Raw genomic sequence first — 17,066 nt, forward strand, 5'->3', positions numbered from 1 at the left:
CTTCCCCTAACTCGGCCGCTCCAAGATAACGGTGGCAGGAACAGCAGCTGGAACCTTCACAGCCTGCACCATCGCCAAAGCACACCCCACCCCCCTATAGCTTAGACAGCGGTGACCTGTTTCTACATATATGGGATTCTCCGACTCCCAGTCTGCCATCTGACAGGCCACCCGAGGACTAAGTGGACCTGCAGATCATGATATGTGGCCATCCTTCAATGCCTGGAAGATTCTCAGAGACTATCACCACTACAGTGGCAAAGAATCGCATGTGATTTGAACAGGAATGCAGTGTGATTCCTATCTGAATCAGGTGCGGTGTTCAGCCAGGAATCTCACCACATTCCTGTTAAAATCACATGCAATTCTTCGCAGTGCAATTTTAGCCCATTAATTTTGTATGGGCTCAAATCACACCGCAAAGGTATTGGTTTTAGGTATCGGAGCATTTGCAAGAGTACAGGTACTCATGCAAATACTTAGTATTGGCACCGATACTGGTATCGGTGCAGCCCTGAGCAGTAGGGGTTTCCTGAGACCAGAAATTTTCTTCAAAGGTTGAAGATAGCTGCATTAACCCTTCAGAATATTCTCTAATGCTCAGTCTTTTTTCTACTGTTACTGCTTTCTCCAAGAATAGTTATTTGTCGGAAAAATTCCTTCTTGTCTTAACAAATTCTTCCATAGGGAACTGATGGTAACAGCTAACCGCCTGTAATTTTGTAAAACCTGCACACGTCTTCTTAAATTTCTTAAAGCATTTGTTACCCCAACACTTCATATTTCTCATATGTGCCTGCTATACCATATACTTGTATAAGAACATATCCTGTTCTCTTTGTACTGCTTCCTTTATGTGAAATCTCTGGTGTTCCTGCTTGTCCCCGCTGCTTTCCGAATAAAAACTCACCACACTAAGCAGGAGAACACACTGTGGTCAGTTCTCTGGCTATGCTGGGAAATCTCCTCCAATGATCAGACTTGTCCTGACACCCCCCCGTTGCACAGCCATTCACTGGCAAGCTCTGTGTACTGTTGCTGCTCCTTTCCCAGCTCTTAAGCCCCATACACACGATCAGATTATCGAACGATCTGTCGTCCGTTTTTTGTGGCATGCTAGTCTGATGTGGAAAGTGAAGAGGTTATTTTCATACGAATTTTCCCGTACGACAGAATTCTACGTCAGAAGTGAGGTCATGTGTTGGATTGCTTTGTATGTGTTCTTTCGTCTCTGAGCTTGCCTAGTCTTGCTCTCAAGATTTTTTTCTGTCGAAATCTGTACTAATGAGACGAAAATCGGACGTTGATTTGACGGACGACAAAAATTTTATAGCCTGCACATCAGGATTTTGTCAGCCGAAAAGTCGGAGTTGGCTGTCGAAAGCACCATACTAACAATCCAAAAATCGACAGATCGGTCATCGGACTAATTTTCCCTACAGATTTTCATATCGTGTGTACGGGCCTTTATGCAGCCAAAAACAGAGGGAATGTGATAATTTATAAAAAGGGAAAAATGTATTTATAATGTTTTTTTTAAATATGTATACAAACATGTTTTGCACTTCATTTCTATTTTAAACTGAATGGGTTGTTTTGCAAGGAGATGGTTTACAATCCGGCATGGTTTATTGCATCGGCAATGCTGCTATATGTAAGTCACGCTGTCACCACAGCAGCCACACCCTGGCACATTATTTTCACTGTCCAACTCGCTGCATCCTGGTTTCATATCCACACCCCCAGATCTCTGTGGCTGTATGCTTTCCCTATACAATTTCTACCATGTTCCAGTGTCATTGGATAGGCTAGTTTTTCCAAAGTAGAAAGTCACCAGCAGTTATGATTGAATTAGAAGAGCATGCAATGATTCATTAATAGTTTTGATCCATCTGAATATTTGCATGCATATCTGATGTCCAGAGAACCAGGCAATAGCGATTCATAAACTGTAGAACTTTCCACGTACGGAGCGATCCTGCATATATAGGCATCCAGACAAATAAATCACAATGTTTTCTTGTTCTCAGATTTATTTCCTCAATGCTAGGTGTAAGTCCTCCTTGATCTAGATTGCTTTTGAGGATTTAAGGATTTTTGCAGTTATGTTCCAGTAAAGACCTTTGCTTTGGTCATGTACAGTCACTTAAAAAGCTTTAAGTAGTTGGTTGACTATCCCAGTTAAAAGCATTATCCTATCCAGACTACATTAGACAAACTGCCTCTAGCACTGCAGATACTGCTTGGTTAAATGCAAAATCAATAAATAGTTACATACTTATTAAGGTTTTATAGAACCTATTCATTCTAATCATTATTGCATGCGGCTGGAGACTGTAGCTAAATATACTGTATGCAGTATGAATACACTCAAAAATCAATGTAAAGTAAAATTAAATGGCAACATTACTATCCTAAAGGTACGTTTAATATGAAGTTATTTTTGCAGAGAAATGTGACGGTGGATATGTACTTACACAGTGAAACCATTCTACAGATATAACAATAGTTATACAAATATAGAAAAAATATGACCAGCAAAAGTGTGCCCATTCCAGAACAGGGGAAGTTGGGGATATCACAAACAATGATAAAGAAATGAGTGCTGTTATTTCTTTATTATTATAATCAATATCCTGCAGTTACTTACAAGGAAAATGTTGGAGGAAAGCCTCTACAGGTTACTAAATGGAGGAGTTTAAAGCATGGGTCTACTCTCAATTTCAGTAGGAAACTGAACATTAACAAAGATAGCTCTTCCCCACACTCCTGTAACAGCACTGTGTCAATTTCCTTTTAAGCCAATGTCTGGCTCTTCTAACAGCTGCCAGTCCAGTTATTTTCTGTTTGGAAAATTATGGCATGCAGGCTTATCTATCTGACCTTGCCTTTGGGTATGTTTCAAATTGACACAGTTCTACTTCTGTCTGCTGCGCTACAAGTTTCTGGAGGGAATTAATCAAGCAATCCAGAAGCTAATTGTTAATCTGTTTTAGAGATGGAGACAAAAGTGCCTACTACTTTTTCTTTGCAGGCAATCACTCAGATATTTACCCAGTATATTGCTCCTTCACTCAAGTTTGTAGGACATTTAGAGTGGTAGATTTGCCAATCAGACAGAAGCAGCTCAGCATGTAGTATATTTATGCTCAGTGCAGCACTGCTGCGGAGATTGTTGTGTACAAAATCGGGCTTCTGTGCGTTTTGTGGCTGCCAAAGATTTCGGTAGCTGAGCTGTCATCCGGCCATGAGAAAGAAAGCTTTACTGTTCATGCAATTAAATTTAGACTATCATAGTATTTAGTAGCATCATCAGCATCTGATCTTATATCCACAGAACATGGAAACTCAGATGCACAAAAAAATGTATTCTGAGCCCCTGACTTTTTTTAGCATCATGTGACCATCCCAGAGACTTCATATCCCACTGTGCACTGCTTTATTGTATAGAGAGTGTTTTACCTCTCTGAACCACACACCCCCCCCCCCCCCCCTCATTACTATACCACCTCTTTTTTTATTTCTACCCATTTTTCTACTTCTTCCAGAGGTGGATGGGAGCAATCACCTGGAGGGGGAGGGCAGGTGCAGGGCGAGTTTTTATGAGGTCAGCTGGTGAAGTACTTCCTCACTCTACTAACAGTTTTTATGTCCTGCAGGACCGAGACTAGGAAGTCATGAAAGAGTTTTCTATAGAAGAAAGCAGAAACTAAGGTGAGACCTGCCCTAGAATATAGGGGAAGCTTTTTCTTTTCAGCAACAGAGGTAAATAAAGTACAACTATAGGCAAAACTTTTTTTATATTTGAACCGAGTGAAGATGGATTAGAACACACAAATGTGCCTATCCATGCAGCCTATCAGTGCCCATAATGGCGCTTTTCCACTGCATGGAACCGTAACGGTTCGGCACGCTTTTGTGCTTTTCCACTGCTGGTACCGCATGGTATAGTGTCGGAACGGTTCGGTACGGTACGGTATAGGTTTGCTTTTCCACTGCATGGAATCGAATGGTACGGTACGGTACAGCTCTGAAAAAACAGTACCTACTCGATTGTGGTTCCAACAGGTACCAAACTGGGACCATATCCCACAATCCTTTGCATGCAGTCACTACTAGCCACTGATTGGTCAGAGAATCCCACCCACCCCGTTGTTATCCCACCCACTTAACTTTAGTACTACTTTAGTGGAAAAGCAAACCTATACTGTACCGTACCGAACCGTTCCAACACCGTACCATGCGGTACCAGCAGTGGAAAAGCAAACCGGGCCAAGCAGGGCCGAGTAGAGCCGAGCCGGTACGAGCCGGTACTTGCAGTGGAAAAGTGCCATAAGTGCCACCTATCAGTGCCCATCAGTGCCACCTATCAGTGCTTATCAGTGCTGCCTATCAGTGCCCATCAGATCTGCATATTAGTGCCTCCTCATTAGTGCCCTTCAGTGAACGTCTCATCAGTGCCGCCTCACCAGTGCCCATCAGTGCAGCCCATTAGTGCAGCCTATCAGTGCCGATCAGTGCAGCCTCATCAGTTCACATTAGTGAAGGAGAAAAATTACTTATTTACAAAAATGTTTTTAACAGAAATGAAGAAAAACTTTTTTTAAACAATTTTCGGTCTTTTCTCGTTTTTTTTTTTTTTTTAGCAAAGAATAAAAAAACAGTGGTGATTAAATACCACCAAAAGAAAGCTCTATATGACTAGAAAAAAAATGATAAAAATTTTATTTTTTTACAACAGAGTTGCATGACTGCACAAGTGTCATTCAAAACGCCACAGTGCTGAAAGCTAGAAATTGGCCTGGGCAGGAAGGGGGTAAAAGTGCCCAGTAGGGAAGTAGTTCACCTTCATAGAAAAAAAAATACACATATCTTTGCAGAGAAAAAAGTGCATTTAATACTTTTTCTAACAGGAGCCTGGAAAATATTGCACCCTCAATAAGTAGATCACAGGTGCAATGAGGGCTTTTGTCGACATGCCATGCAGCCTTCGGCCATACAGAGGCACAGACTTTCTGTTTGTAAGCAAAAGGACATGTCAATGGACTGCCAGACTGCTCTTCGGTGCTCCTGCAGCCCATTGAAACTACAAGTCCATCTGCCGCAGCGGCAGACGGTGCTTATAGTTTGTTCATTCACACAAAACTGTGAGTCCCACACAGCCATGCTCTTTTCAAAAAGTGACAGCAGGTGGGGGGAGAAGAGCTGCACCCACTGTCACAGGTAGTGGGGGAGTGGGGGGAGAGGCCGCAGAAGCTGGAACATGTTACATTCTCCACCCTAAATACAGGTGAAACACGTAACATGTTTTCCAAAGGTGAACCTATCCTTTTATGTAGGGGTGTCCAACCTGCAGGCCAAGTTGGCTATCAATGCGGCCCTAACACAAAACCGTAAACTTACTTAAAAAATTTGAAATGCGTTTACACTTAGCAAACACATGTGGTCAAAGAAAAATTTGACAGCGTCTTTTTACTGGACGCTTATCTTCCCAAGGAAAAATATTCCACTCTTCACAATCTTGCCTTATTAATGTCATCAGTTTTCGGCAGCACCTATCTTTGTAAGCCACAATTTTCAAGGCTGAAGCACATGAAGGGCAAAATTAGAACCAAAACATCTGATGAGCACCCTAAGAGTTGCTACCACATCCATCAAACCAGATATTGATGCACTATTTAATCAACAACTATGTCAAATATCGCACTAATGTAGCCGGGATCGGACTATTATTATAAATATACAGATTTATCATTGTTGTTGGAATTGTTCCTGTGCCCCTTTAAAGCTGATTTCAAATGGAATTGTCCTCTGGCAGGAAGTCGAGGATTGGGATTGTGGGAGCTGTAGTCTCTTGCATCGAGCTGATCATTGTTTGGATAACCGAGGAAACTATCTTCTCAGGAGGCTAAAGGGGGAGCGGAGCATCATGGGAGAAGTTATAAAACTATCTTCTCCACAGCGTGAAAACTCTCTTGCTCCTGGGACCCATCGCGTGCACAAAAGCCTGCGGAGTGTGTGACTGACAGCAACCTGTGGCCTAGTGCACAAGGCCTGCACGCGGAACTCAGCCTCAGTGGAGTGGAGGGAGAGAGAGAGTGGAGGTCAGTTGGACATCCTTAGGTGGCAGAGCGCAGCCTGTTTCCAGATGCCGGAGCGTGGGAAATCACATCGCCTGTTCCAGCAAACCCTCATGGACGGACATCCAAGTTGGAGAGAGGGTGCCTATGCTTGGCTCAGAATGCAAGTATAACATCTCATCTTTACACTGACTGCAAATTAGGGATCGACCGATTATCGGCAAGGCCGATATATCGAGGGCCGATATGCACTTTCCCCGATATATCGGAATCAGCCCCGGAGGTTACCGATATTGCGGATATTGTCGTGGCATCATTGCGTATGTTGCACCACGCGTCTCAGTGCACTGGGAAAGCTTCTGCCATCTTAGGCCACCTCTCTCAGCCTCATCTGGAGTCAGGGAGTCTCGGCCCCACAGCGAGTGTACAGTATGTACAGTACAGTGTGTTTAACACAGCCGCCATACATACACCCACCCACCCACAGCTGCCTGGTGCCAGCCAGCCAACACAAACCAACAGGCCTGTACCAGCCAGCCACAGGCCCTGCCTGTACCAGCTAGCCAGCCACAGGCCCTGGGCCTGTACCAGCCAGCCACCCACCCACCACACAGGGTGCCAGCTAGCCACCCACCAAAGGGTGCCAGTCAGCCAGCCACCCACCACAGGGTGCCAGCCAGCCACCCACCACAGGGTTCCAGCCAGCCACCCACCGCAGGGTTCCAGCCACCCACCCACCACAGGTTGCCAGCCACCCACCCACCCAGCCACCAAAGGGTGCCAGTACCAGCCAGCCAGCCACCAAAGGGTGCCAGTACCAGCCAGCCACCCACCACACAGGGTGCCAGCCAGCCACCCACCCACCACAGGGTGCCAGCCAGCCACCTACCACAGGGTGCCAGCCAGCCACCCACCCACCCACCACATTGTGCCAGCCACCCACGACAGGGTGCCAGCCAGCCACCCACCCACCAAAGGGTGCCAGCCACCAAAAGGTGCCAGCCAGCCACCCACCACAGGGTGCCAGCCAGCTACCCACCACAGGGTGCCTACCAGCCACCCACCAAAGGGTGCCAGCCAGCCACCCACCCACCACAGGGTGCCAGTCAGCCACCCACCCACCACAGGGTGCCAGCCAGCCAGCCAGCCACCACAGGGTGCCAGCCAGCCACCCACCACAGGGTGCCAGCCAGTCACCCACCACAGGGTGCCAGCCAGCCAGCCACTCAGTCAGTGCAAAACTGCTAGAAAAAAAGCCAGACAGTGGATTAGAGTCAGTGGACTACTGCTGCAGTAGTGCACTACTCACTGCTGCAATAATTTTAAATAACTACTGCAGTGCAGTCACTGCAGTAGTGCAGTAGTGATTTAAAATTATTGCAGTGAGTGAGTACTACTGTAGCAGTAGTCCACTGACTCCCCACTGTCTAGCTTTTCTTCTAGCAGTTTTGCACTGACTGCAGTTAATGATTTAAAGTCATTGCAGTGAGTGCTCTACTGCAGCAGTAGTCCAATGACTCCTCCAATCCACTGTCTAGCTGTTTGTTGTTGTCTAGCTTTTTTCTAGTAGTTTAATTTGCACTGACTGCAATAGTGATTTAAAATCATTGCAGTGAGTGCACTACTGCAGCGGTAGTCCACTGACTCCAATCCACTGTCTAGCTGTTTCTTTAGCTTTTTTCTAGCATTTTTGCACTGATTGCACTGCAGTAGTGATTTAAAATTATTGCAGTGAGTGAGTGCACTACTGCATCATTCACAATCAGATGATGTGAAACTGATGTCCCTGCAAGTGCGGTTTTCCTATCAGTTTTCATGCAGTTAAGGTGTGAAGAACGAGCCCTTAATGTTGAAAATGTTGATAAACAAACATTAACATGTTCAGTAACAGATTTGTGTCGAAAATTGTGTTTATTTTCCAAAACTTTAAATGTTCAAAATATCGGCCCATATCGGCCGATACCGATATGCAATAGCCAAACTATCGGTATCGGTATCAGCAATGAAAAGCCGATATCGGTCCATCCCTACTGCAGACATTGCAACAGACATCAACTCTCTTAGGATTACAATCTGATCCTCTTGCTATTTTAAACCACAGTGGAAATTATCTATGAGCTTCAACTGCCGGTGAAGAACATAGCAAGGCCTTGCTAAAGGGAGGGACATTGATGCACAGTAGCTCTTAAAGGGGACATGTTCTAGTTTATTGCCATATTGCTAAAAGGAGACTGACAGTATAAATTAGCCTAGAGTTCTTTTTCAACTTGAGTATTAGTTCATTATCTTATTGTGTCAGGAAGTATTCGTTACACTTCTAGGATACAGAACTTTATTTACAATACTGTTCCCTGATATTATAACTTACTGTTTTCTGTTGTTTCTGTGTCAGTCTGGTTGAACCCTGATGGTTTAAGTGGGGGTTCAGTTGACTGACATAATTTCACGTGCTTACTCACTGAGTAAAAGTCGAAACTCATTTGTGCTGTGTCAGTGTAATTCTTAAAGGTGTATACACAATGTCTGAACCTAGAGTGGGCTGGACGGACAGTTTACAGGGTCACAGTAGTGCTGAAGAACACCCATCAATCCCCAAGAGGGTAGTGCTACACTAAAAATAAATATTACAAAAAAATATAGTTTTATTACCCAGATAGGTACAATAGCTATATTAGTGATCCTTAACTTGTGATCTGCCTGACTTTTTCTGCTAATCCGCTATCTTTATTGTTAGTGTGTTTTATGTGTGGCCCAAAACAATTCCTCTTCTCCCAATGTGGCCCAGGAAGGCCAAAGGTTGGACACCTCTGCTTTAATGCATTCTGCAACACTGAGCTGGAACAAGTAGGGCATTTAGGAATTCTGATTTATAATCTGTATGCTTTTTATGAGTAATTGATTCAGGAAGTTCCACCAGCCACACACTGCTGCAATACCACTGAACAGATGCCAGCGCAGCTCACAGCTGATGATAAAGGAAAACGTAAGCCAGAGTCAGGAAACAGTCCAGCACTTTGTTTTTTATTTTTTTGAGGGGATAAAACCTATTTTAGGATATTAGAATAGGGATTAGGGAGATTATGGGATGCCCACTTGACCTCTGGCATCTTCAGGGACAACTCTTCCTATGTACAGCTATATAAACTTCTCTTCCTCCAGCACTCATTTGCTTGCAGAAAACACAGACTCAGCTGGGAAACTTTCAGTGGATCTGGTCAAACACGCCAAATCAAAGCAAAACCCCTTAACAGGCAGGGACCATGGGCCCATTTGATGCGTAGAGAAAAAGTCCAGTGTTCAGCTACATCCTCGTGGCTACTGATCACAGCACCACCTTTCCAGGCACTGCCAGCCCACCTGGCTGCAGCTGCCCCTTTCACTAGCCCTCCTGGAAACTTCCCACAGTCCTCCCAAACTGCGCACTTACCAACCCACCCGGCTGACTTCTCCTGGAGAACCCCTGGACGTGCTGAATCCGAGCAAAGACTCCTCTGTTTGTTGTAGAGGATCCCTCCAGCACCCAGGCCTGAGGTCACCCCCTCAGACTAGGGGGCACATTCAAGGGCCACCAACAGCCTCTTCAGCACTCCTTCTCCATCTTCCACCCAACTGCCCCTTGCTGGTATGACACCATAGTATTAAAGAGGTGCCCACCCCCTACCAGCCCACCTGCTGAGGATTGGCTGGGGCCCTCTTAAATATTCCAAGCAGCTCCTCCTGAACTCCCTCCTCCACTTCTGGAAGCTTCTCCAAGGTTCCAGAGAGCAGGGTTACCAGAGGTGCTGCTTGATGGGTCTTTCAGCTTCCTTGAGTCCCTTATCCCTGACCCAGATTCAACCCAGCCTGGCTCTCAGCCAGGCTAAAATTTGCCTACACTAACAACTATGTACATCCTATTCTAGCACACTAGAGGGTGCTACATTTAAAAAATGACCAAACAGGGTAAAAGGATTAAGAAAATAGCAGCAGAGGAGCAGGATGATCCTCTGACATGTTTCACATTACACTAGCACTTATTCATAGCAGTCTTCAGCTGGATGGAGTACTTCATATATATATATATATATATATATATATATATATATATATATATATAGAGTTTTACAGGCTGCCAGCAGCAGGGCTGGATGTTGTACTTGTGCCTTCTTCTTGCATCTACTGTATATGCTGGAGTCCAATACATCAGGGCTAAACGCACATTGTCCGTTAGGAATTATAGTCATTCCACATGAGCATTAATGTCACTGGTGAACTTACCAGCTACAGGTTTGCAAAATGACCCTTATCAGTGTAGCACCCTCCTAAGTAGGTGCTACTTTGGAGTATATAGTATTTGGTTTCTCTGCCTAACAGGGAGACAGCCAGGTAAATCTAGAAGCTGTCTGCTTAACAGGAAGCTGTGATTGTTAGATAGGACCTGCCCAGTGTGCTCTGATACTGTTCATCCTGGCTTGATGTTTCACACTGATCCAATACTTCTACTCTATTGAACAGTGGGAGGAAAACCGTGCAGATGAGAGCAGCATATATCTTTACAGCCCTGGCCAATAGGCATGGGAAGTGCCCCGGTGCATGCTGGTTGACTGTACTTATATCTGAGGTGTGCATGTGGCTCCTGGTATTTGGCTGGAGAGCTGAGTCTAGGTGGGGAGGGGCTGCTGCATCTCCCCAGCACATGCTGCCATGAGGCCTCAGGGGGTCGACCTGAGGGCCAGAAACAGAGATGCTGAAACCCAGGGACTCTTTTGAGGGCTGACTGAGGGAGGATGTCCATGGATCTCATCTGGTATCATGGAGGAAGGTGACCTGCGAACAGGGTCTTGTGAGTACAGACTTCTCACGCGGATCCAAGAGACTGTTGCTGTTAAAATCCCCCTTTTGATGCTAGAAAGTCAGCAGGCTGGGTGTAAGCTAAAGGGGATACTGGCTAGTGTCCCGAAGATAGGGAGATCCCTGAGTTTGCTGCTAACACAAGCAAAGGACTTATTCTTCACATGCAAATGCTGTAGGGTTCAGCAAAGGATCCACTAGGAGGCCAAGTGACAGTTGTCCTCACCTGTACATAGTTGAATTTGGAGTATCCCACTAATCCCTTCTTCTATCCAAGTTTTCCAAATAAAACACCAAAAACAAATCCCCTAGAATGGTCAATTAAAGACAAGGAGCGAAAGAGTGTGTGTGCACCTGGCCACTGTGAAAATACCTGGTATCTGGCAACAGGATAATCAGAAGGAGACCCAAGATAGATCTATACTTGGCAGTCCCTGCAGTAGTAGTGCTACATAAGCAAGTGAGATTCTGCATTTTATCATCCAGATAATGATCTTTTTTTTTTTTTTTTGGAATAACATTTTATTTTTTAGGACAAGTTTTCAAGAGATCCATTCCCTTCTTCTGGTCCCAGCAATACTAAGGAGGTTTAGCAAAATGCCAAGACAAAATCTACAATTAAAGCCCATATCTTGGAAAAGAAAAACTCCTCTCTTTCAGTGGGGCTATGCCCACACGGCAGAGGTAACTGCTCATTTATATCTAGGGAATCCAAAAAACAGTTTTACTTATCCGATTCTCAACTCCCCAGCAAACAGTGCTCCCCTATGCAACAGTGGTCTGTCCTTCTGTCTCCTCATGTCCAATGCAGGGCTATTGCCCCTCCATCAATACTGATCAGGCAGAGACATCTGACTGCCAGAGTGCAGGGATAAAAGGCTGCAGGGACCAGGCACCAGAAGTGGATCAGCTAAGTAAAACTACTTTACCTGCCTCCCCTAGGCATAAATGATAAGTTAACCCTTGCAGTGCAGGCATGTTTTATGCACAATACCACATGAACAGTAACACAGTATTAATTTTAAATGGCACTCCAACTCACATAAACACATTTACAGTAGACCTAATTGGGCCTGTGCTGTAGTGCACCACAACAAACAGATGTATTACCAAAACTAGTGATGTTTTTTTTTTTTTTTTTTTTTATTGGGGTGTGTTGAGAGCCTGTTCAATATGAATTGGCTGTTTAAAAGCAGCACACCACAACAACAGACAATACGTGTGTTAACAAATGCAAAGTTGGGAAGCAAACATAAGTGATGAAAATAACATTAAAGAGGTACTAAACCTGAAAGCAAACATTTATTACATTGCAATTTACCAATTATTTGATGTAATGGTAGTATTTGTTTTCTTTTAGGCTTTCTTTCTTTTCTTTTCATCTGGTGATCCAGTCAGTAAGTCTGTTGCTTTTCAAAAGAACAAGCTCTCTTCCAGATTTACCAGTTTACAGGGATGCGACAAATCATTTATAGTAAAGAAAAATAATAAACATGTCATACTTACCTATAAAAAACAAAAGAATGTGAATCAGCACTTATGATCCAAGTGAAAAGCTGCTAGCAAAAAATTGCAAAATATACATACACTAAAATGTCAAATATACAAAAAGGATTGCAGCGCTCAAATAAAATAAAGTGCAAAACATATTAAAGTGCATCAATTGTATACGTACATTGTCCCAGTGATGGATTTTAACATACAATATAACGATTGTTCATTCAAAGAATTCAAAAGTTCATAAAAATATCCCAGTGCAAATGATGAATCGTAAAAGTTCACATGTGTAGCTGTGTCCACCACCGTATAAGTGAATTTTAAACTCACCAGAGCCAGATGCTGTCTACGTTATAGGACAGCAATAGGGTATTTGACAATAAACCTCGGGATCTCTAGAAGTCTGGGTTTTCAACGACATCCGGCCACAGGGACACCCTCCAGTAATTTTGTCAGCTCAACACATCACATGAGAGTTAAAAAAAAAAAGGAAGAGGCTCATGGTGTAGTATGAAGTAAAAGTTGAAATTTAATAAAATACTGTAACACTGACAACCAATACAGTGTACATATAGTAAAAAACATAACAGTAAAAAAACTCACACCAAAAGCCACCACTTCATAAATGGCGTGATGGTTGGACCTTAGGCATTGAGGTAATAGCTCTATGGCTGTCCAACGCGTCATCAGGAGCTTTTGACATACTTACCTGCTCTGTGCAATGGTTTTGCACAGATCATCCCGGATCCTCCTCTTTTGGGGGTCCTCCACTGGTGCTCATGGTACCTTCCTCTCGCTAGGTACCCCCATGGTAAGCCATTTTCTAGGGGGGCACTTGTGCGTGCTTGATCCCGACCGGGTTGCTTGCATCTATTCAGAAACATAGCCTGGGTCAGCCCCGTCCCCCGCTCTCTGCTGACTGGTTCCCACTGCTCTCAGCCAAGCCTCTGAGTGCAGGGACTGGGGAGAAGAGCTGCTGCAGACGTGCACAATCAGGGAGGCTAAAATAGACCACAAAAGCACATAGCGGAGGAAAGTAAAAAAAAAACAAGAAATGTTTTAAATATATTTACAGTAAGTGAGGCAAGAGCATATTGGCCCCATAAAGGATGATGAAAGGAATTTGGTTACAAATGACAAAGAGAAGGCAAAGGTTTAAAATGCATTCTTCACCTCACAGTTTTCACAAAGGAATTGAGGGGATATAGTATAGTATTTTAATAACACATCACAGAATGCACCCTCATGGATAGCAGAAGACAGTATCAGAAATAGACTTGAAAACCCTAACATAAATAAGTCACCAGGACCAGATGGCTTACACACGAGGGTCCTTAAAGGAGTTGTAAAGTCAGAAGGCTTTTTATCTTAATGCATTAAGATAAAAATCCTTCTATGTGTAGCAGCCTCCCCAGCACCCCTAATACTTACCTGAGCCCCTTCTCTCTCCAGCGATGTCCACGAGTCCCTCAGCCCTCCGGGACTCTTTCTCTCCTGATTGGCTGACACACAGACGTGGCGCCATTGACTGTCAATCAAAGTCAGTTAGCCAACCAGGAGAGAGAGGGGGCAGGGCTGAATGGCAACTCAGCGTCTGGATGGACACACAGAGCTGCAGCTTGGCTCGGGTGCCCCCATAGCAAGCTGTACTCGATGGGAGAGAGGGGCCAGGAGCAGCAATGAGGAACCCGAGAAGAGGAGGATCTGGTCTGCTCTGTGCAAAACCACTGCACAGAGCAGGTAAGTATAACATGTTTGTTATTTAAAAAAAAAACTGAGACTTTACAATCACTTTAAGGAACTTAGTCGGATGATAGCTAGATTATTGTTCCTAATTTCTATGGACAGTGGAATGGTACCAGCTGATTGGGGAAAAGCCAATGTGCTATGAATATTTAAAAAAAGGACCGAGATATATCCCTGGAAACTGCAGGCCAGTCAGCCTAACATCAATAGTCTGCAAGCTATTGGAGGGGATGATAAGGTACTATATCCAAGATTTTAGTAATGAAAACAGTATCATTAGTAGTAATCAGCATGGATTCATGAAAAATTGTTCTTGCCAGACCAATCTATTAACATTCTATGAAGAAGTGAGGTGCCATCTAGATAAAGGAAGGTCTGTGGATGTGGTATATCTGGATTTTGCAAAGGCATTTAATAGAGTTCCCCATAAATGTTTATTTTACAAACTGAGGTCTTTCGGCATGGACCATAGGGTGAGTACCTGGATTGAAAACTGGTTACAGGGGTGGGTCCAAAAGGGTGGTGATAAACAGCGAGTACTCCGAATGGTGTGGTATGATAAGTGGAGTCCCCCAAGGATCTGTCCTGGGACCAATTCTATTTTTTTAACTCAACATTTTATTGTTTTTCAAATACATTACATATTATATACATATCTACATTACATCGACAACATTTACATCGACACTTCACCCAGCCTCCCCCCATCCCAACAAGAAATAAGCAAGACACAGATAAAGAGAAAAAAAAAAAACATCCTTTAGAGGATGCGCACCATGTAGTTCCCTTAGTGCACTCTGGCCTTCTGCCCAACGGACATAGGGCAACCTGTGAAAAAAAAGAAAAAAAACCCCCCTCCTTTGGAGGATGCACACCATATAATTCCCTTAGTGCACTCTGGCCTTCTGTCCGACGGACAGATGGCAACCTGTGAAAAAGAAAAAAACAAAAAAAAAAAAAAAGAAGAAAAAAAACAAAAAAACAAAAAACAAAAGAGATCAAAATACCTTCTTCAATTTCTATTAGTGCACTTTGACCTTCGGCCCGACAGGCAGAAGGAGGTTTGTACTCTCCCAACAGTGAGTAAGAACATAATGTAAAACAAAGACAAAAAAAAAAAAAAACATAAGAGGAGGGGAGGTGGAACCCTTCCCTCCTCCCCCCCCATGTCATATACCGTGAACATTTCACTCAGTTCGTGGGACCCCACACCATAACACATTAATTGACCCCCCGTGTCCCCAGACCGCACAAATCCAAACACATCCGTGAACTACTACAAGAGAGAGAAAAAAAAAAAAAAAAAAACACAAGCGCCGACAAAGAAATCATTCTTTCTCGGAACAAGGGAGAAAGTCCTCCCCCTTCCTCTCCCCCCGTCCTTGACGGAGGAAGAGAGGAAGAGAGGAGGAAAAAAAAAAAAAAAAAGGGATGGGGGGAGGTGAATCCCCAACCCAGACAAGACATACACAACATATATTCCAAATAACCCGCCTAATTGTCAAACCTCCCAGAGCTACCTCCTCCACTGTCACACCAGGTATAGAGAGAACAAGACAGAGGATCGCGGGAGAAAGGAGGAGAGAAAAAAAAAAAAAATTAAGACAATTAAAATTGAAATAAAAATGGCCTCTCATCCGCCCTCTCCAGCCCACCTCCCCCTCCCCCCGCGCCCCCCCCTAACCTACTGCCTGTAAGTATTCCTCTGAGCATGTGAACAGCGTCCAAGGTTGCCATCGTACCCTATGTCGCTCTTCCATACTTAACCGTGCTGCTGTTAATGATTCCATCCTCTGAATCTCCCTTATTTTGGAGAGCCACAAGCGTACTGTTAGGCTCTGTGTCTGTCCCCACATAGCTGGTATACAAGCCTTCGCTGCGTTCAATAAATGTATCAAAATAGAATTTCTATATCTTTTAATAGAGTTACTCGTACAATGTAATAGGCACAATGCCGGATCTTCTCTTACCTTAATTATTGTTAATTTCTCAATTATTCGGGCAACCTCGTTCAAGAACTCCCCAATTGCTGGGCATGACCAAAATATGTGTATCAAAGTCCCCCCCACTTCTCCGCAACGCCAGCATTTGTCCGAGTGTTTTCGATCCATTTTGTGAAGGATCCTCGGCACCCTATACCATCTGGTTAGTACTTTATAGCTAATCTCCTGATATCTGCTGGCAATTGATGCTTTATGAGCGAGTCTCAGGATTTTGTTTACTTGTTGTTGATTAAGAGAGACAGCAAGATCTTTCTCCCATTTCTGCACAAAACTCGGGCGGTGTAAGTCCTGTGTACCCCCTAAAAGCGAGTACATGTAAGATAGTACATGCGGAATTCGCTCCCCACCCTCACATAGAGACTCAAATGGTGTTAATGACCTTGGGATATACCCCCTATTTTGTAACTGTTTACAATAGTGTCTGATTTGAAATGCACTAAAAATGTCCAACTTCCCTTCGGGCCATGTCATTATCTCTTCAGTAGTTGGTGGATCTTTTTGAGTCCATACGTCCCTCAGACGTGCTCTGCCCGCCTTGGCTAGCTCTATGATTTTCCCATTGGTATTCGCAGGGATAAAAGAGGAATTTCCTACCAAAGGCGTCAAGGGTGAGATCGGAGGTGCTACTGCTTGATGGTTTTGTAGTTTTGTTGCTATATGTAGCGTTGCCCCTATTGTCGAGTGGGAAAGTATTTTATCTGTTTTCAGAATGGGAGTCCATGGGGCCAATGGTGTAGGGGAATTCATAATCTCTCTTTCCATGTGTGCCCACTGTTTGTGTGATTGGTTGCAGTGCCAATCATACACCCTCATGAGATGGGCAGCCCTATAGTACCGTAACAAGTCAGGCAATCCTACCCCTCCCTTTGCCTTCGGGAGGGTTAAGATCTGCATCCCTATACGGGGAGAT

The 17,066-nt window shown here is 44.1% G+C and overlaps 1 protein-coding gene across 1 annotated transcript in view; it reads right to left on the reverse strand.

The window, feature by feature from the left end:
• Positions 1-2,473: 2,473 nt before the first annotated feature.
• PAX4 (paired box 4) overlaps positions 2,474-17,066 on the reverse strand; it is a gene marked incomplete at both ends in the record, with an annotated part of 93,930 nt that continues 79,337 nt past the window's right edge. Inside the window, one exon of the mRNA XM_082256298.1 lies at positions 2,474-2,491. Coding sequence (XP_082112424.1) covers positions 2,474-2,491 — 18 coding nt within the window. The remainder of the gene's footprint in view (positions 2,492-17,066) is intronic.

Source organism: Pelophylax lessonae (assembly GCF_965119305.1).
Source record: "Pelophylax lessonae genome assembly, chromosome: 4".
NCBI lineage: Eukaryota > Metazoa > Chordata > Amphibia > Anura > Ranidae > Pelophylax > Pelophylax lessonae.